A 21,542-nucleotide genomic window follows, 5' to 3' on the forward strand; every position below is an offset into this window, starting at 1 on the left:
AAGCCGCCGGAAAAGTACCGACTGCGCAAACTCCCTTCCTTTACGTAATGACGTACACCGTAACGTCCGCGACGAGCCGAAAATGGCGGAGTACCTGGCATCCATTTTCGGCACAGAGAAAGACAAGTAAGTTTTATTTAGTATTTTTATTTAAATATACACTTAAACAGCGGGGTTTGTGCAAAGTGAGGTTGCAGCTATGTGGACTTTACCGCCAGCGAGCCCCAGTTTGTAGCCGTTGCACCAGTGAATGCCCCAGTTAAGCTTAAATTAGCAAGAGGAAGCTAACGATCGGCTAACGCATTGAATGAAACTCAGGAAGGCACCTCAGCTAACCTGCAGCTGCAAAATATATCGTTTTGGAGATTGTTGCCACAAATCTTAAACAACTGCGAGCATACATTGTAGTTTGTTAGCCAGCTTGGTTAATTAACGAACTTGTTAGCTGAGTGGACGGATTGTTTTTGTTTTTGTTCACCGGTGGAGAGCAGCAAAAAGCATCTCACACATGCTTTTTAGTCAATTAAATATATTGATTGTACCTTGCTATCAATAATATAATGACTATTTGGGGTATGACTTTTGATGCCTTCATATAAGATGCAATCTGAAAGGGGGTGATCTCCATGTGGTTCAAAAAAACGCAGTATTATGGTTATAATAGGGTTTTATTGTTCATTTACCTGTAGAGAAACAATATTTGCAGTATTTATCCGATGCTTAACATTTTATCGCAAACTTAGCTATATGTTATAGTAGCTATACTTAAATCAAAACAATCTCTAGGTTCATGATATGGATGCATGCAGCTAACATTTATTCAGAGAGTTGTGTTATTGTGTTGTTTTCAGCTGTGGTACTTGAGTATCTGCCTCCTTTTTTATGTATTTATGTATGTAAGTGTGTAATTGAATTTGTTTATTTAAGCATGACCTAATTATTTCTGTTATCGATTGCAGACTGAAATAAAAAAATGCACGTTTTCATTAGTGATTAATTATTATTATTTTCGCGATTAATTAATTTGTAGTTTGGTCTATAAAATGACAGAAAATGGTGTCTAAGTCTAAGATGATGTCCTCAAATGTCTTGTTTTGTCCACAACCCAAAGATATTCTGTTTACTGTCACGGAAGACTAAAGAAACCAGAGAATATTCACATTTGAGCAGCGCGAAAAAGAGATTTCCGACTTTTTAAAAATGATTTAATTGTTTATCAAAATAGTTGGCGATTTAATTCAGTAGTTGACAACTAAGCTACCAATAGATGCAGCTCTAACGTCATGAAACTGCTCATTTGTACCACCTATTGAACTAGTGTATGACTGCAGCTGATGATTATTTTAATTCTCGATTAATCTGCCAATGATTTTCTTGATATATGATCATGTAAAATAGTGAAAAATGTCCCGCACCCTTTCTCACAGTCCAAGGCAGCATCTTCAGATTGTTTGTTCTTTCTGTCCAGCACTCCAAAACAAAAAAATAAATTAATTTTATTACAGATAAAGAGGTTGGAACCAGTGATATATATTTTTTACTTTAAAAATTAATTAAACATTTAATCAGTAAAAAAAAAAGTGTCTGATTGAGCTGTGAACTTGTGGTCATAGTACTGTGTGCTCTAACAGTCCCAGTGAAACGTTGTCAATAAATGTGAGCGTGATGACACTGTTCCTTCTCTTCCAGGGTCAATTGTTCTTTCTATTTTAAAATCGGAGCTTGCAGACATGGAGACCGCTGCTCGAGATTGCACAACAAACCAACCTTCAGCCAGGTGAGGATGCCACCGAGCCTCTCTCTCTTTTAAAAATAAAGACCGTCTTCTGTGGAAAATCTTATTACTGTTAATGAAATATTGTGTCCTCTCTGACATCGACCTGTCCCATTTATCTTGACGCCAAAAGTCCAACGTGATATGCGCTGGGGGACTTTTTTTGTTTGATTTGTTTTTGATGGACATTACGTATTGTTTTTAAATATAAATCATATTAAGTATGAGTACTGGATATACCCGATGTTTGGGTTAAAAGGTCAGCATTGTGAAAGCAACATGCTGTCAGTCATGTTGTAGTTTTGTCCTTTCCTATTCATACTGTAGTAGTTGCCTTTTAGATCTCATGTTGCAATTATGAACTTTCCTGATTCAGCGTTTTGTTCTTTTTCAGTGAGGTCAAACTTCTAAGCAGTCTCTGTATTTGGGTGAGATTTGTTTAGGGGGGTTGGGGGGGGGTATTCTGAAAAAGAACGATCTTATGTGTACAAATTGTAAAGAAAAAAGGCCGATAAAACTTAATTTCGGCTTTAGGAGGACGTCAGGGTGTGATGAAGTTGAGCCTCACAGCTACAGTTGAGCTGACCTGCTTTTTTGTTTTGACCCATCTTCAAAAGATCATGTGACAGCATAACTCTTTATGGATGCAAACAAGCTAAACTAGTTGTGCGTGTATTTTACGACGTCTCACCATGTATTTCTTTTTGTTCCCTGCAGACCATCTTGATTCAAAACATCTACCGAAATCCCCAGAACAGTGCACAGACGGCCGACGCCTCACGCTGTAAGTTTAAAAAAAATTTGCCAGCAAACTCTCTTTCTGTCTCTTAAAAGTGGTGCTCAAATATAACAGCAGACGTGAGATACCGCTTCAGCTCCGTTAACGACTGATTATGTCTACAATCCATAGGCATTAGCAGACACTCGATATCCCTAGTGATGCTTTACCAGGCCTCTACTGCTGCCATCTTCACTTCTTGCTTGTTTCAGGGTTTTGTTTTGCTCTTTAGCAAGTGACATTTAATATCTGGAGTGCAAAGCCAAAACAAACATACTTAAATTGCACTGATTACAGTAGATTATACTAGAACTACTAGATATGATCAGTAAATATGTTGAGCCCAGTCTAGCAAAGCTGAGGCAGGACCTCTGATACAGGTAGGTGTGTAATGGAAGAATATTCAGTTTACATCCAGTGAATTTGAAAAGGATTTGCGTTCACTCCGCTGTAAATTTTGAGCATTTTGTGACTGTTGAACTGGTCAAAAGTTCTTTTATCAGCATCTGTAGTCTGATAAGACTTGATCTGAAATGACCTCAGTGATAGATACAGTGATGGAAAATAACAGGCAATTATTGGCTATTAAAAGAGAAATTCCAGTGTATTATTTTATTTCATTTTTTTCATTTTCCATCCCTTTGAATGTTATTTGTAATGTCGCATGCACCACAGCTCAAGACAAATTTAATCTGTTTTGAAATACATCTGTAGGTCATTCACTTCCATTCAGCACCTAATTTGGTACACAAACAACTCTTGACTCTTAACCCAGTAAAGATCATCTATTAATCTAGTAGATTACAGTCGTGTTTTGCAAGATTGCATCAGAGCAGTAACGTCGGGGTATAAAAGTTCACCAGCATGTGTTTGATTTTCTTGTTTTTCACCCCCAAAATGGAACGTTCAATCAACAAAAATTCTGTGGACCTACTTTCTGTAGATTCAAGCAAAACTAAACAATATGTTTATGCTATACATCATAATCTCTGATGTAAAATGGGAATTAAAGCAAGGGTATATATAAGCCCACAATTATAGCCCATTTTCCACCAATTATCTGTAATGTAATGTTTTAAACTATTAACTTGAGTGTAAACTGGCGACTCGTGAAACAGTCCAGTCGTAGACATCGTCTCACAACTCCAAATCCATTCTGGCGTCTCAAATGTTTAATCAGGCTGTAAACAACGACAGGCACACGGAAGAGGAAGTGGCCTGGATATCCGCTAGCTACACCAGAAGCCTTGACACATTGGCGGTTGCCCACAAAGACTAAATCATTGTCAGACAATAGCTGATGAGATTGGAAAAAAAAAAAAGTTGAGCTTCTCCTCCATTTCTAAGATCTTGAACGCAGCTTTATCCATCACATAATTAGCCGGAACTCATGAGATGTGATAACGAAGGCTCGCAATTTACTGACAGAAAAATTTCTAATCACATTTTTTCCTCCCCAGCTCTATATTTTGGTTCACAGAAGTTTACGTTTTGTATTTCAGACCATTTCCCTCTTGAACATTTACCTTCATAACCTTCAAAACTCTGCCCAGTCTGCTGATGGTTTACACTGTAAGTTTTCCCTTCATACGCAGGATCCTCCGGCACCGACTCCATTTAATTTACTGTTTCACACCTCCCACAACCCCCCCCCCCCCATAAATTTGGCTTAGTGTAGCAACATGTCCCCCCTTAGAGACATCTTAACGCATCACATCATTCCTTGGATATAAAATAACTGGCCCGGCCACATGCTGTTTTGCATGTTTCCCCGGCCTAACTCAAACTACCTGAGACAATGTGGTGCAATAATGTGCACAGCTTTTGGTTTTTAGATCCTTCATTCTGCTGACGTGAAACAGATGTTTTAACTTTGTGTTTTTTTGGCTTCACACTTAACCGTTTCACATTGAGTACACAATTTTTGCTTCTGATTCATTGAAGCAGGTTCCTCCTAGTGCTGTACCCAATTTAGGAAATCCTCCTTCATGTAATAGGCAGGAGTTTTCATGACTTGTTAAATAACTCCCCCCCCCCCCCCCCCCCCCGAATATCGATTCGTGATATTACGTAATGACCTCTTTCCGCACATCATGTACGAGTTGTTTGTAAAGAAGTAAAACTTTTGTAATTTTAAAGTAAAACCCTGCCAACCTGGAGGAGGATAAATGGGGTCAGCTCTAGTTTTTACTTTGCTTCCATGAAAACAGGAAACTGAATAATTGTCAGTTTAAATTGTAAAATCACAGGAGAGAGGCCTGCTTATGTAGCATCTCATAACATACAGAATTTTACCCTTTTGACTTACAGGTAAATTTTTATAAGATTTGGGTGTAACATTATAGCGATCATGCTATGTTGCTACAGTTAGTTTTCTCTGTTAAAAGATGTTTAAATCCATTGAAATGTCTTTGTTAATCACTGTCCATGTAGCTGCTGTAGCTTGACTTTCACTTGTTGACATTTTGTAGGCGCCGTCAGCGATGTGGAAATGCAGGAGCACTACGACGAGTTCTTCGAGGTAAGTGACCTTTTGTGCTCGCCGCTCGTCTTCGTTTCACATATTGCACCGAGCGACGTCACAATTATGTTATCTGCCTCTTGTAACACGTTGCGGCCGAAAGGAGCAGCATGAGATGTATTCAGTTTATCTTTTTATGGGTTCAGGAGCAAATATTTGCACAGAAGTGAAATGTAACAGCTGCTTTTATACATAGAAACTGTGTGAAAAATGTGATTAAACTCATTATAGATACTAATCTGAGGAAAACAAGATGAATACTCTACATGTTCATGTTGAGAGATGATGATAGAGGATTGTTAACATTTTTCAGTTGCCCCTGACACGACATGAATGCAATGATGCAATAACCAGGCAGGCTTTCAATACCCAACTCATATCTAAACACAACCTCTAATCCAACTTTCAGTCAATAAGAAGAATGTTTTGTTAAGAGGAGTTGACTTAACTCCAACAGTATCTCTCACTACTTTATATCTGAGTAGTCTGAGCTGGTTGCAGAGTTATTAATTTCTTTTATGCTTAAAAAAAAACAACCTTGGCAGAGTTATCACTGGAAGTGGTTAGCTGTTGTGGTGATCTCAGTTAACCAATTTCCTGGTTGAAAGATAAAGTAGATAACAGATAAGAACCAGTTGCACAGGCCAATTGTTCTTTTGTTCTTTTTATTGGTGTAGGAGGTGTTCACGGAGATGGAGGAGAAGTACGGAGAGGTGGAGGAGATGAACGTGTGCGATAACTTGGGCGACCACCTCGTCGGCAACGTCTATGTTAAGGTTCGTGACGAATTTTAGAGGAGGAAGCTAATAAATGAGATGAAAGGGTAATAAAAGTGCCGCTGAGTCTGATCTTGAGTTGACATCATTTTAAGCTGATATGAAAAAGTGTTTCACAGATTTATGTGAGATAAGAAGTTTAATGGACTATATTTATTTTGTAGAGTTAACTACCACCAGTTATTCCCTAAGTTAACGTTTCTTCTGTGTGCAGTTTCGTCGTGAGGAGGATGCAGAGAAAGCAGTCATGGACCTGAATAATCGCTGGTTCAACGCCCAACCCATCCACGCAGAGCTCTCGCCCGTCACTGACTTCAGGGAAGCTTGCTGCCGCCAGTATGAAATGGGGTGAGTGATGTTTTGTAGGTTGTAGGCGCGCTGAAAACTTCCTATTAATAAACAAGATTAGGTCAAAACCTGGTTTAAAAAAAATGGTATAAATGCAGTTGCAAGAACAATAATTTGATTTGAAAGAGAACTTATTTTAATTCTAGTTATAACTATTCAAATGACCTGTTAACTCCCCCCCCCCACACTTTCATCTGTTTCTATCTGCATTGAGTATTTAGTTTTGTGTTTGGGGTGCTTTAACCGTGCGCTCTCCCTCGTGCCCCTATCCGTCTTTTATCTGCCTCTGTCCTGGTTGATGGTCATGGAAGCTGCAGTGGAAATCGTAAATGAAAGTTTTGGCAGCATTTTGTGTGCAAATTTCAGGAGGCTTATCTCCACCTAGTTACTGCAGTTAAATGCAAATCGAGCGTACTTGCAGAGCAGCCGCCCCACACTAAACTGATAAAACAGCTACATTAGTTGCACATTTTACTTGCAGGACCTGTGTTTTAATGCTGTTGTTCATCTTTTGTGATGTGATAACATTAGGACTGGTATTAGTTCCGTTATAAAATGGAGCGTCTCTCCTGCCGGCTGCTGACAGCGCTGCCAGCCACACTGGACGGTAGAGGAGAGGACATTAGAGACGCTGGTAAACATCTGTTTAAACAGGAGTTTAACCGACTGCACTGTATTTGACACCGGAGCATCTTGGAGCAGGAAACACAGTCACTCTGTGTCACTCTGCATCACTTTGCGTCACACTGCGTCACACTGCGTCACACTGCGTCACACTGCTGTCCTCCGCCTCCATCTCCATCATCTTGCGCTGATTCGTTTTGAAAGAGCATCTGTCAGCAGGGAAACTCCCAACACTCAGCTGGCCAACGAGTGGCGTAACTTCATTACTCTCACTCACTCACGTACGGTTACAGGGCCGGTTCATGACCTGTCCAGGCAACAAACAAAAAAAGTAACAAAATCTCCCCATTTGACTGTCTATGTCATTGTCTGTAATTAAATTTAAATGAACAGCAGCTGTAAACTACAACAACTGTGTCTGTAAACCATGTGTTATACACGCTGAGTCCTTAAATGGAATCATAACACAGCTGCAAACAATTACCTCTGCAGCTTCAGCCCCGTCTATTCATACATCTTCTGAGTTTCCTGCTGAAAGCCGAATCTCAAAGATTTGATATTGAATTTATTTGAGAAGCCGTTGTATTAACATTTGTAAGGGCATCAGGTAAATGCAGCAAAGGGCATCAGGTGGTAGCTGTAGTGTTGAAGTTTGGTAAACTGACAAACCACTGAAACACAATATCACTGGACCTTAAGATGGTTGAGGTAATTCCTTTTATCTTATCTTGAGGCCCTGTCTTAAAGAGTGTCTCTGTGTCAAGATTTGACTGTTGCTTATATCTTAATTACTCTGATAAATCAGCTACAGTAAACTGGGGGCCAGGTAGAATTCCAGCATAACAAACTGCTGGGGTCTCCAGCCACTAGATAACGCTTCACTGTTGACGGCATCCAGCCTGCAGATGTGTCCTTGTGCAAGGCACTGAAAGCCAGCTGCATGGGCACCTCGTGAATTATCACATTTTCTTTTAAATGCAAAGATAAACTTTGTCCCCGCACAGTGGGAGGAAACTTGTGCTCCTCTGCTTTATGAGCCCCTCAGTGATTTTCCATTGGAGCGGAGGTTGTTTGCTCTGTAAGTGATAGGACTAACTTCATGTAGAGGGAGATAAACATCAGACGTTCTGCGTGGTAGGCTGGCAAGCTCCTCAGCATGCGTAAGAGCCAACCTCTCCTCGTGGCACCGATCAACCAAAATGCATGCACAGTAAGTTTTAACCCCTTCATGTGCTGTTTGCCTACAGAGAGTGCACCCGAGGTGGCTTCTGCAACTTCATGCACCTGAAACCCATATCGCGGGAACTCCGTAGGGAGCTGTATGGCCGCCGCAGGAAAAGGTATAGAAGTCCAGTTCAACATTTATATTTTAGAATCGATTTTTATGTTTATTTAATCATTTTCGACATTTAAATGAATCCCTTCTTCTCTCCCACCAGGCACCGCTCTCGCTCGCGTTCCAGGGAACGACGCTCCCGCTCCAGGGATCGACGAAGGGACCGCGAGAGGCGGAGGTCGAGGGACCGAGAACGTTCTGGAAGATTCTGAAGGAAGCCCAAGACTGACCCGATCTCCTACCAAATCCCTCCTTCTTAATCCTAGCAGTGAAGACAGTTATTTTCTTTTTTTTTTTCTTTTTTTTTCTTTTTTTGGTGAATTGTTGGAAGTGTTTTTCTTTTATTCCTTTTTTTAAGATGAGCTTGTGTCGCTTTCTCAATAAAACAGATTTGTAACTCTGCACTGGCACCATTTGCTTATCTGAACATAAGTTTGTTTCTTATCTAGTATACCCTCAACAAACCAAGATACTTGTATAAAATAATTATTAAACAGGTATGGAAAGATATAAAAAAAAAAATGAACGTGGTAACTTGATGAAGTCTTAAGTTTAGAAATTGCATAAAATTTCTAATAAGTTGAGCGGAGACGTGTGTTAAAATGTTGAGGGACAAAACAATTTGGAGACATCGGAAGCTTTGAGTGCTTTAAAAATTTGTGAAGTGATCTCATACCTAATGTATTTATTTTAGATATTTATATTGACCCATTAGGTATTTATCATATTGTCACAGTCATTGCTGCAAAAAATTACCAGTTGTTTGCTTTTAAACTGTCAAAAACCCCAATTTAAAGCTCCTATTTTGTCCAATTAGACTATATTTATCACTCAACAATTTCATTTTATATTTCTGAAAGATCACAAGTAGTAATGACATTGTTGTTTTATTCTATTATATATTTTTTTACATGATTATTTTTTATAGTGTGTGAATGATGCAACATGAACCAAACCTTAATCAGCCAATCCTTCGTTCCTTTCCTCTACTCTCAGTTCTGTTTTCTGAAGTAAGCAGGAGTTGGTGATTAATTAGTTTGCTCAAGATTAATATTTCAAAATATGTTTTTGCAATCTCTCGCCCTGATATTTGCTGCTTTCAGCACATATCATACTGGACACCAAATATTACGCCATAGAAGAGAAAAATACAGTTTAAAGCCATTTTAAATGACTATATGGCCTTTAAAGCTATTTGAAACACTTAATAGCTTTAAAAATAAATACATGCTGACTCGTTTTTTATTGTGGGAACAACAAACTGCGCATGAGAAGTTCTCAAGATGTCACATGCATCAAAGTCCGTGCAGTGTGTGTTGGGTCAATAAAAGGTAAACATATGGTGAGGACAACTGCAACACGGCGTCACCCCTAAATCCTTATTGAGAAATCTGCGCTCTGATTGGTGCAGGCAACAAACAGACGCCCTCGCCGTAGCCAATCGCCGAGCGTTCTAAAACTTTGCCCACGTCCTCCCAGCTTGGTCCACGTGTTCCGTCACGAAAACTGCTCCGTTTCATCAGTGCTTGCTCACTCCGCAGTGTTGTTCCTGCCACGCCGGTACGTCGGAGTCTTCTCTGGTTTTTTACACACGTTTTCGGCCACATTTAAGTCGTCAGGTGAGTGAAAATGAACAAGTAAGTGCGACATGTAAAGGAAAAATGTAACCTCGATGAATGAAAACGAGTGATTTAAAAAAAAAATTATCTTGCTGCCTCAATGCTGCTCCGTATCCGCTGCTCTGATGCAACAATGTAACTGCGCAGTAGAGAGATGTTGGCTCGATGCATGTTTCCGCATATTTGCCGCATTTAACACATTAATTATGTGTCAATGTTACGTATATCCTCAACCTTACATTTCATATTTTACATTTTTATCATTAATTCCGCCAGGGCTGAACCGTGTGTATATTTAATCCGCTAATACAACACACAATAACATCTCTGTAGCATGTTATAGCGAGAAGAGAACACCTCACTGTTCATTTTCTTATAGTAATGATTATTTTCATTGGATATTAATCCAGCGCAGTCTAAAATGTATATAGTGAATAACACCAGTCACATTTTCCCGAAAACCGAAGGTGACTCATTCAAATTCCCTCTTTTGTATGACTAACAGTCTAAAGAAAACCAGCTAATACTCACCTTTTGGAAACAGCAATCAACGAATTTGCTGACATTTTTGCTTTAAAAATGACAGAAAATTGTCACAGATTCATTTTCTGTCATCCATGAATCCACATCCAGTGTCTCATTACACTTCAGGGTCACATGTGGTTATCTAAGCTAAAAGGTCATCATAAATTGCACCTTTGGCTCTCTAACATGTGGTGGGTTTTCAGGTGTGGGCTACATGTTTGCACTTTTACATTGTATTTCTATGGCAAGCATTCCTGCTGTTCACATTTGACCCACCATTTGTTATGGCTGAGTGAGTATCTATAGTCTGCTTTCTTGTGCTGTTGACCAGCTGATATTTTGGTAGTGTTTGTTGCTGGCAGAGCAATTATATGCCTCAACCATATGCCTTTTTTTTTTTTTTTTTTTTTTTTTAAGTCCAGTAATTGTTAAACTTTGAGAGCACTGAACATACCACAGAGGATTAGAAAAGCCACAGCTTAAGCAGATATCCAAGTCTGATAAGGTAAGAATATTACAGGGATTTTTCATTAGATTGAGTTTGATGTTGCCAGACAGATCAGGTGATTTTCTGCTCTGTATTTCTTCAGCCTGGTAGGTATTTGGGGAGTGGATTCTTGGCTTAAGTCCGGAGTATTAAACAAAAATTGAAAATTCTCCTCGTTAAATCCTCTTGCGAGTCTTAAACGGCCATGCAGCCTGGGCTCAGTGCCGCATGTGGTCTCTCAGAGGATCATATTGCCCTGTTGAACCCTGCCTCAGGCCACTACATACCATCAACTCTTTCCCACATTTACAGCAGCAGTTGTAGCCAATGTAACTTTAATTAGCAGCATGACTAATAGTTACTGCAGACTTGCTGATATTAAAATTTGAGGTTATAAGTGGGCAGAAAAGGAGAGTTGAAACATGCAAGATCGAGCTCTGCATCAATAGATAGAGATCAGATGGATCTCCACTTTGTGAACAGTGAAAGTCTCCAACAACACATGAAAATCTACATTAATTCCTGTTTTCTCCTTCTATTGATTTATTTGTGTTTGTTTTATTTATCAGTGCGTCACTAACTCTAAAGCAGCACATCTCTGTTAGTTCTCTCCCACGGAGAGCTGTTTGCTTAAGAAGATGTAGTTGGCTCACTGAGTGAACATCATCTGAACTCATGGTAGAGTCAAAGAGGGGCCCCCGGTTTTAACAGCTGGCCTCGGTGTGTGCACTGCGTGTTAGTGAAGGTTCATCTGCTGCCATTCCAGCTGGATGAGGGAGAAACCGAATGGATGTCTTCATATTTTTAGAAGTCGAGGGGCTTAAGTAGCGAGAGGCATCTGATTCTTTGTATCTGTACTGTTGTTGTCTGCCAGACTTAAGCTCCACCAGAAAAAAAATAACAAATAACCTGCTTCTGTTCCAGGAAAGGTATTACTTAAACCCATATCGACCCATAAGATCTGTAATTATATTAACTGCATGGTAATGTTTACACTAATAGTCCTTAACCAGATTAAGAGGTCATTTTAAGTTCACTTACCGTGCTGTACAAGACTCCAGCTTAAGATAATGTTTAACATTTAGTCGTAAAAGTGTGACTTTAACAGCATTTCTAACTTGTTAAGACAGAACATTGAGTCATTATAGGTTCACATTAACCACATTCACAAACACAGAGCCCATCTGAGCTTTAAAAGGGAGATCATGATAACAGACAAGTGCATGTCTGCTAATTTATCGTTAAATATAATATGTTGCTCTTAATTTTTTTGTGCGATTTTGACCTCTAAGATATAAATCTTTTTTTCTGTAGTGAGTGTCTGATGCAATATTAACTAAAGCTTGATCAGCCAACTGTAACCTCCTCCCACTTTCTCTCTAGTAGCAGTGATGACTAATTTCCTTGCTCATCATGACAATGGCAGTAGTTTAAATATGTGTCCAATTGAAACTCTGCAGGGGTGCGAAGGGCAGGGCGCAAGTAATAACGCCAAACTCCTTGCCAAGCGTGATGCAGCTTTTTTTTTTCAGTGCTGATATGACTCAGCATTAATAAGAGGGAATAGGAGTGGTTCAGTGTGTTTTTTTTTTATCTCCTCACTGGCTCCTGTTTTAATAGTAGTCTGAAATAAAGCTAAAGATTTGACTTGTTTTTCTCTTTTCAAACAAACAGTATCATCCGGATTGGATTTACTATTAATCAAGTTCATTTCCTGTTATTGGCATTGTTTTAATGTTCCTTGCTGCTGCTAATGTCCCAGTTCCTCTTCTGGTTGTTGTAACACCGAGTATCAAAAACTGTCAAGTATCAAAAGCTGGCTCTGAATGCTTGCTCCAGTTCAAGGTCTTGCTTACTTACTTTGTGATTTGATACTTCCAGATTTGCTAATTGTAGCCTGTATCTTTTAAGCTCTTGTACAGCTTCTTTGTGCTAAGGTACATTTTTATACTCCTAAATGAGGTATTCAAGTATCACATTGGCACCAGCACCGCAAAACTTCAAACAATCCCCTGTTATTTTCTGTATGAAAAAGAAAAGATTACAAAAACATAACCCTTCTTCCTCTGTTTTTTTTTTCTTCTTCTTCTTCTTCTTCTTCAGGGTAAGCCATGCCGTCAGTTCCCTCGTCCAAAGAGACCCCCGTCAAGGGCCCCGTCTGCCCCCACGCTGCCAAGATGCTCAACCACACCAACGGAGAAGCCAAACTCCGGGAGGGTTCCTTCCCACTGAACGGGGTTGACAAGCTGCCCGCGGTGCTGGACACCGAGGAGGCCAACAGAGCCCTTCAGATGAACACAAAGAACGCTGCAGTTGAGAGGAAATGGATCCGGCCCGACCTGCCCAGCCGCTGCAAATGGAGCCTGGGAGCCTCGAAAGCTGACTCCCCTCATACACAAATTCCAAGGTGAGTCCAGTTTTCACACTTTACATATAAAATGATTTGCAGTTCAAAAATTGACCAAAAAACAGGAACTGAAATGTATTATTGTACAGATATATATAAGTTTTATTTTGCTTGTTCAAGCCAGTGAAAACCAGTTCCATTACACTACTCAGGAATGACGCATGACATACAAACACCCGCTATTAAAACTCCTCAAACTAGTGAAACGAGTGGAAACGGGTGTAATTATCTCCCACTAGCGGTAGCAAAAATATTTGAGACCGATGTTGAAGCGATTATCTTCACTGTGAATCTACACACAGACACGTGACGTGTGTCTGAATCTGTTTCTCTTTGCTGAAACACGTGTTGAGGTTTTTTTTCTCTTTCTCTCTTCCACTTTCTCCTCCCAGAACGGTTTCGCCAACCATTCTTCCAAACATCCTGCATAGGATTGGTGAGACTCCCATGGTACGCATCAACAAGATCCCCAAAGCGTTTGGACTCAGATGTGAAATATGTGAGTCACCCAACACTCAAGCCGAGACACATTCTCAAATCTAGAAGTGTAACGTTTGATGCTTTCACACAACGGAAACAAAAGGTTACACATAGCGAGTTGTGGCGTGCGATGTGCTACGTGTTCAGTTTTTGTTTCAGTTTGACAAGATTATGAATAGAACAACTAGAGGTGGTTCAGGGTCATTTGCATCATTCAGCTTTCTAAATCAACTCTTGTACAAATATGTATCTGTTATTTGTTTTTAAGTGGCCAAGTGTGAGTACTTCAACGCTGGCGGCAGTGTCAAGGACAGGATCAGTCTGAGGATGGTGGAGGACGCTGAGAGAGCTGGCATCCTCAAGCCTGGAGACACCATTATAGAGCCCACCTCTGGAAACACTGGTAATTAACCACATGTGTTTGTCCTCAAGAATGCACGTGTTGCTATGGTGAAAGGTATTTAAAAGTGTTAATGGTATGTTATTTACCGTAAAGCGGTAGTGTTGTAAAACGTACTCATCTGTACTCGTGTGTGTGTGTGTGTGTGTTGTTTCTAGGTATCGGATTGGCTCTGGCTGCGGCTGTAAAAGGCTACCGTTGCATCATAGTCATGCCTGAGAAAATGAGCATGGAGAAGGTGAGATCTTTAACGTGTCAGTTGTTTTGTTCGTCCATTACTTGAAAATAAAATTCACAAAAATGATAGAGACAGCTTTTTTTTTTTTATAGTGTAGTGAAACTGAAATTGCAGAAGGTGTACACCTGTTTCCTCTTATGATTGTTTTTAGTAACCCATTGCACATTAGGCTTGCCTCCTGTCTAAAATAACACACTGTGCTCTTTTTAAAACCCTAAAACCTTTTGAGAAAGCAAAGCATTTAAACATTCAGCAGGTGTGTCAAGCCTCTAAAATGCCACTGTTAATTAAAAGCTGCACCTTAACCTGTGTGGTATTCAATTTTCTGAGTCCTGTCCAAACCTTCTTGCTGCCACATGTCTAGACTGACAGAAATTATGCAAAACTCTATAGGTCAGCACTCATAAGCTATAGGAAACCATTATATATTATAATTGATATTTTTTGTAATGTCAAGCTATTCAGTCTAGCTTTGCTAATTTTAATACAGGTCTATGTTAGGCTGTTTTATGTAGTAAAACAAATGTCTATGAGACTTGGTTGGAGTTTATTAATAAGATCGTAGTTACTCAATTTGTTTTTTCTACGCAGGTGGATGTCTTGAGAGCTCTCGGAGCCGAAATCGTCCGTACGCCCACCAGCGCTCGCTTCGATTCGCCAGAGTCCCACGTGGGCGTAGCCTGGCGCCTGAAGAACGAAATCCCCAACTCGCACATCCTGGACCAGTACCGTAACCCGAGCAATCCCCTGGCTCACTACGACACCACAGCCGAAGAGATCCTGGAGCAGTGCGACGGTACGAAGACACCACAATGCTGTCATGTTTTTATTTAAAGGATTAAACTGTTACCACCATGCTCTTCTGACGTTCAGCAACAATCTCTTCAGTTCACAAAAGACCTCTGTTCAAGTAAATTACACTTTTTTTTTTTTAATGTAGAGTAAATTTGAATCATCTGTTGTGCCTCTGACTCATAACAGGTAAAATAGACATGCTGGTGGCAGGAGCAGGTACAGGAGGAACCATCACAGGCATCGCCCGCAAACTAAAGGAAAGATGCCCCAACATCAAAGTAAGTCGTCTCTGTCCTGAAGTCAAAGGGGACAACTTAGTCACTGCTCTCTAAGATCATAGAGGCATCACTGTGTGTTACAACTGCTCCTTACCGTTCTTATTTCCGATTCTGAATATTTCCAAGACGTCAAGCTACATTTATTACTTTTATATTCATTTGAGCCATGGCTAAAAAGAAGTGGAATAAGAAGCAGATGTCAGCTGAGCCCCGTTGTTCATAAATGTTGTGTGTTGTGTGTAGATCGTTGGTGTCGACCCAGAAGGCTCCATCCTCGCTGAGCCGGAGGACCTTAACAAGACCGATAAGACCCAGTACGAGGTGGAGGGCATCGGGTACGACTTCATCCCCACCGTGCTCGACAGATCAGTGAGTTCCAGAGGCTTTTTTTTCCCCCTTATATTACCTTTTCTTATGTGTTTCTGAGTTGCATCAACTTAATATTACGTCTTTATTTAATATTTTCAGGTAGTTGATACCTGGTACAAGTCCAACGATGAGGACTCCTTCAACATGTCTCGTATGCTAATCAGAGATGAAGGCCTGCTGTGTGGTAAGTACTCTTTCCCTCTTACAAAAAAAACCTCAGAAGTGGATTGTAATTATAATAATTATTGTCATCTTAACACGTTGGTGAAAGGCAGCTAAATTTTTTGGACTTTTCTTTAACAGGAGGCAGCTCTGGAACGGCCATGTCAGCAGCAGTAAATGTCGCCAGAGAACTGAAGGAAGGTCAGCGCTGTGTCGTCATCCTGCCAGATTCCATCCGCAACTACATGTGAGAATCCCCACACATCCAATAACCATATGATTTTGAAATGAAGGGGTTCAAAAAAAGCCGATTTTTGTGATATTCGCCATTACAGACAGATGTATAAACTTTCAGGATTAAAGCAAGTGATTTCTTTGATAATTGCAACATGGGAATCCTATGAAAACTGCTGATTGTGAATTAAAATCGTGCAAGATTTTGATCGGTTGGACCCTCATGGTCACACATTTGTTTGAGAACAGATCGTTCTTAACAGGGGTAAAGTGCCATGTTTGTCAGATTTCTCCAGGGACTAATATGGGCAATTTGTAGAAAACTTCATGTTTAGCTCCCCCATGTGGAAAATCAAAGTAATTTGTTCAACCTAATATGTCATTGTGACAAATTACATTGATTTATCATACGGAGCTTCTCAGAAAATAAATAAATGGTGCAGCAATATTAATAAAACAGGTATTACTGTGTGGTTTGAAACCCTGCTTTGATGATCAAGGTAATCACTGATCAAATCACCGAGTTCAGCCTTAAGAGGTCACTTTAGGTTAGCTGAGCCTTCGAGTGATTGCAAATATCCGGTTTGGTTTCTCTTCATTGTGTAAATAAAAAAAAAATCTTCATCTTTTCCCCCTCAAGGTCCAAGTTCCTGAGTGACAAATGGATGGTCCAGAAAGGCTTCCTGAGGGAGGAGGACCTCATGGTGAAAAAACCATGGTATGTGTGTTCATTTTCTCTCTCTCAATTAAAGCGTATCTCCTTGCATGCTCGTTTACGACATAAATCCCTTCCTATTTCCTCTTTGTCCATCAGGTGGTGGAACCTGAAGCTGCAAGGCTTGAACCTGTCTGCCCCCCTCACCGTCCTGCCAACAGTCACCTGTCAGAAGACGATCAAAATCCTCAAAGAGAAGGGTTTCGACCAGGCGCCCGTGGTGGATGATGCTGGGTGAGTGTCCTGAAAAAGAAAGACAAACTAGCTAACTGCCACACAAAAGAACAGTTGTTGAAACCTTTTTGTTGCATTGCAGTATTAGTTATATACCTGTTGTAAAATGTAAATTTTTAACCTGGACTTCTGTATGTGTGTATGCAGGTTAATCCTGGGCATGGTGACATTAGGGAACATGTTGGCCTCTATTCTGGCAGGGAAGATCAAGCTGTCAGACCCAGTCAGCAAAGTACTCTACAAGCAGTTCAAACAGGTCAGACATCTCTGTTCTCAGCTCCTGTATATAAGGAAATGTGTAAAAGTAATGCATTCATAATGATTTTCAAATAAATTGGATGGAGCACTGGCTTACAGCTCTTTACCAGAACCGTTAATGTTTGACTATTCAAGTCTCAGTTCATCAAGATATCTTGTCAGAATTAAATGTTCTGGAAAGCTTTGGCATCGTCATACGCTCCTTGTGTATATGTTACTTTCAAATTTCACATTATTAATCGTTGAAATAATAACCTTTTCTTCCTCCCAACACATTTTCTCGTCATTCTCAGATCCGTCTGACCGATAACTTGGGAAAGTTATCCCGTATTCTGGAAACTGATCACTTTGCCCTGGTGGTGCATGAACAGATTCAATGTAAGTACAACACGAGTACACACACACAGCTCATAAACACACTTCCTTTGCTCTTATTCTTTTTAGCCGGGTCTTAGAAACTTTGATATGTTGGCGCCCCCCAGTGGTAGTTTGACAAAAATACACTTATTACATTTCCTAAATCCACACTAAATACTACTTTTATGCAGGTTTTTAATATTTAGTGTGTTCACACTGGAAAAGTAACTAATGTACTCAAACCAGATAGTATGCAGACTAAATACGGTAAGTTTTTGTGCGTGCTCCCCTAATACACAAAGGAAATGAAATACCTTCTCAGAGCTGGCGGGATGTAGTGAGACAACTCCAGAATGATCTTGGAAAAGAAAAAAGGATCAACATTTTATGTTTGCTTGTGAAGTTTAATTGGCAGCAACATTATAAAGTCACAGTTTGGTAGACATCAACATATTGCATCATTTCCTGTTAGTATGAAATGGTGAAATATGTTGATATCTTTCATATTCTAACCGCTAAACATTATACTATCAAAGTTAGTATGTAGTTTGGGTTTGTCATCCAGCTTATTGCAGCCAGCAATGCACACTTTGTTAGAAAAAGATCTAATCAAAATTATTCTAACTGCTCAAATTAGTGTGAAAATTGATAATGATGCCTTGTGGGATTAAAACCAAGTAGTCAGGAAAACAAAAAAGTAGTAAACAATTTTGCAATCAGTGTCTTCATCCAAAGCAGCTTGGTCTGAATGTGTACACACAGGTTCATGGTCTGTCTCAAGGACACGGTATTGATTAGTGTTGAACCCGTGGTCCTGCCGCACCCACATTTTTAAGATAACATTGGTCTGTCTCAGTGGGTCAGTTTGCCACAGATCATTCCTCTCTGATATACGAGTGTTAAAGTCCAGCTGCGAAGGGAGCATCCTAATGGGAAATGGATTTTGGACAAAAGTAGTCTGGAAGAGATGAGTATTTGGCTAAAAAACAAGGACACACCAATATTTTTGTGTGTTTTTGTCTAATGTCATGCAAACACTCCAAAGTTGTGAGGATATATTCAAAAAGAAAATAATTTACATCATATAATTAATGTCCAAGCTAAGACAGAGTTATTGCATAGTTCCCAATGATTCCATGTGTTAAATAATCAGTAACAAACTCAGATTTACTTGATTTGGAGAAGTACAAAATGACTTCATGGTGCTGTGGGTTTACTGAATAATAGCATCTCTAGTTTTTATCTTTTCTTCAGCAGCTGTGTCAGAATAACCCTGATAAGTGCCCGGGGAGGAATATCACATCTAAGCCGGACACAGAGTGACCTTTTAAATATTGTGGAATTGCCTTTTATACACATTTTTTTGAAACCACCAATTTGGTTTTGTCCATGCTGGACATAAACAAGATTTGGCATAAATGCAAACCACCATTTAGACGCCAGTAAAATGTGGCTTTAACGGTAGTAAACAAGCTCCATTATATGTTTTCAATTATTTGTTTTCTGCTACACATGCTGATGTTCAAGTGTAATTCAGTTGATTACTGGTTTAATTTGAGAAACCGTGACCAGCTACCTCAGCATGCGACATGTCACATGCATAATATTTAATGCAATGTGAGATTAATGTGTCTGGCACTGTTTCAGAGTATTTACACACACATTCACATGTGCCTTTTTCATTTACTTTAATCTCCCAGATGGTTTTAGATACAGTTTATCAAGTGAAAAAAGGATTATTTCAAAGCATAATGAAAAATTGCATGAATAACTCCAGTAAAGTTGAAGCAGCACTAATCAATATTTTATGTTAACAATTGATCAGTGGACCATACATAATGTAAAAGAGGTCGCTCATAGTGATGAATCTACAGAGTAGGGCTGCAACTAACAATTATTTTTATTATTGATTAATTCTTTAGCTGTTCGGTCCATAAAATGTCAGAAAATGTTGAAAAATGTCAATCATCGCTCCCTAAAGCCCATGATGCAAACTCAACAAATAGTCCACAACCCAAAGATATTCAGTTTACTATCAAAGACGACTAAAGAAACCAGAAAATATTCACATTCAAAAAGCTGGAACCTGAGAGTTCAGGCTTTTTTTCATACAAAATTACTCAAAACAATTAATCGATTATCAAAGTTATTGGCAATTAATGTTCTGTTAACTAATTGTTGCAGCTCTACCAAAAAGAACCCCACTGCAGTTCTCAACTTTATCGAACACTAAGCTTCTTTCAGCTCATTGTTTTTGCATCAGTGTCCCGCTCTCATAAACCTCGACCAAAACAGAGCTAAAAGGAGCGTGAGTATTTTTAATTACTCCAATCATCACTCTCTCTCCTCTTCTATTCTCCCACCAGACTTGACAGACGGCTCTCCCAGTCTGAAGCAGATGGTCTTCGGGGTGGTCACCGCGGTCGACCTACTCAACTTCGTCACAGGCGTGGAAAGGAGAGAGCGGTCCCTTTCAGAGTCCACTGACGAGCTGTGACCTGCAGACTGAAACACACAGTACACACTTGTACATTTCTGACACTAGCATAACAAACGCAATGAGGAGTTTAGTAGAAGTGTCTTAAAGAGGGCAAAAATATGATCTTGTGAAGTTTTGATTTAGGTTAGTTCTTTTTTTTTCCACTTAAAAAAAGAAATGAATAGATTTTTTTTTTTTTATGTTTTGGACTTGAGTCTTAAGGTTCAATCAAGTGATGGATGGATGAGATGGAGCCTTTTATGCCAGTCAGTCAACTTGTGATATTGTTTGAAGCCGTTGATTATTACTTTATTATATCTGCTTGTAGTGCTCAAAGCAAATCTTTTATAAGTTTATAACTTTTAGAAAGTTTTTGTTTTATATTATCTTAAATATTGAGGCCTTTGTGTTGCTTTTTTTATTTGTCTGAAAGCTTCATGATTGTTTCACTGTGGCCTCGTGCGTCAATCGAACATTAGAAATAAGACATAGATTAGTCTCAATTATCTTGTTAATCAAGATTAGACAGGTTGATATTTGCTGTATATAAGTAAGTGCTGCTTTTTTCATTTTTGTGTGTGTGTGTGTGTATACACAAAAAGAAATACACGTGGAATATAATCAAATTTCTTGCACACAATCATGTGGCGTTCTCTGCTCTTTCAGTGACAGTGGTGTGACTGTAAAGTTGTCTTGACTATTTAATCGTAGCTGTGTCTGGAAGAAATATTTTGTATTGCATCATTTTACCTTAATGAATGTGTATGATTTAAATAAAGTTTAAAGAGATTCTGTAGCTGTCTGCCTCATTACTGTAAACCAACTGACGCCATGATGATCACGGATCTTGCTTTACCCTCAGTGATGAAGAGCAACAGGATGAGAAGTCTGATCAAGCTCAAATTTAACAACAGCCAATAAGATTTAGTTATTTTTGTAAATATTTGAGGTAAAAGTTTCCAGAATACATTTTTTTTGTTTAAAAAATGTAAGATAAAAACAAGCCTACGTAGTCACAAATGTGATTTTTATGATATTTACATATTAAAAACATGTCGACATAAAACTTACAGCATTTAATCTGAGCCTTGTTTAGAAAGTTTTAAACTGTCCCTTAAATCCAGTAGTTCCCAATCTGGGGGGTGGATCTTTTTATTGTTTAATACTTAATACTTGAATACTTTATTTTTTTCAAAGTTGTTTTCATACATGCTGTTTCCACTTTCAGCAATTCATGATGTAGAACAGAGAAAGCAAAGCAAAACTAATGTTGATTAAGTTAAGTTGATTGAGGTAGAGTGATATGACAAATCAAACCTATAGCTACATCATTTATATGATAAAGATA

General features: G+C 39.2%; 2 protein-coding genes across 2 annotated transcripts; both read left to right on the forward strand.

The window, feature by feature from the left end:
* Positions 1 to 20: 20 nt before the first annotated feature.
* On the forward strand, positions 21 to 8,559 carry LOC137176887 (splicing factor U2AF 35 kDa subunit-like). The gene is made up of 8 exons (XM_067582904.1): positions 21 to 126; positions 1,690 to 1,777; positions 2,492 to 2,558; positions 5,024 to 5,073; positions 5,751 to 5,849; positions 6,064 to 6,197; positions 8,069 to 8,161; positions 8,261 to 8,559. Exons 1-8 carry the CDS (start codon positions 83 to 85, stop codon positions 8,367 to 8,369), a joined length of 684 nt encoding a protein of 227 aa, XP_067439005.1. The 5' UTR covers positions 21 to 82; the 3' UTR covers positions 8,370 to 8,559.
* A 1,077-nt stretch (positions 8,560 to 9,636) lies between these two features.
* Positions 9,637 to 20,990, forward strand: LOC137176812 (cystathionine beta-synthase-like). Its single transcript, XM_067582757.1, has 15 exons — positions 9,637 to 9,776; positions 12,892 to 13,195; positions 13,588 to 13,694; positions 13,944 to 14,078; positions 14,234 to 14,313; positions 14,905 to 15,109; positions 15,295 to 15,386; positions 15,630 to 15,755; positions 15,855 to 15,939; positions 16,059 to 16,164; positions 16,792 to 16,869; positions 16,966 to 17,100; positions 17,248 to 17,356; positions 17,652 to 17,736; positions 20,082 to 20,990. The coding sequence occupies exons 2-15, from the start codon at positions 12,900 to 12,902 to the stop codon at positions 20,210 to 20,212; spliced, it is 1,770 nt and encodes a 589-aa protein (XP_067438858.1). The 5' UTR covers positions 9,637 to 9,776; positions 12,892 to 12,899; the 3' UTR covers positions 20,213 to 20,990.
* Positions 20,991 to 21,542: the final 552 nt, after the last annotated feature.

This window comes from Thunnus thynnus, chromosome 24 (assembly GCF_963924715.1).
Source record: "Thunnus thynnus chromosome 24, fThuThy2.1, whole genome shotgun sequence".
In the NCBI taxonomy this organism is placed as follows: domain Eukaryota; kingdom Metazoa; phylum Chordata; class Actinopteri; order Scombriformes; family Scombridae; genus Thunnus; species Thunnus thynnus.

Excerpts from the sequence above, each read along its gene's own strand:
- LOC137176887 (XM_067582904.1), top strand. The coding sequence starts at position 83 with ATGGCGGAGTACCTGGCATCCATTTTCGGCACAGAGAAAGACAA. Across the intron at positions 127-1,689 it reads TTCGGCACAGAGAAAGACAA|GGTCAATTGTTCTTTCTATT; the intron begins GTAAGTTTTATT and ends CTTCTCTTCCAG. Across the intron at positions 6,198-8,068 it reads TGCCGCCAGTATGAAATGGG|AGAGTGCACCCGAGGTGGCT; the intron begins GTGAGTGATGTT and ends GTTTGCCTACAG.
- LOC137176812 (XM_067582757.1), top strand. The coding sequence starts at position 12,900 with ATGCCGTCAGTTCCCTCGTCCAAAGAGACCCCCGTCAAGGGCCCCGTC. Across the intron at positions 15,387-15,629 it reads AAAGATGCCCCAACATCAAA|ATCGTTGGTGTCGACCCAGA; the intron begins GTAAGTCGTCTC and ends TGTTGTGTGTAG. Across the intron at positions 15,940-16,058 it reads AGATGAAGGCCTGCTGTGTG|GAGGCAGCTCTGGAACGGCC; the intron begins GTAAGTACTCTT and ends TTTCTTTAACAG.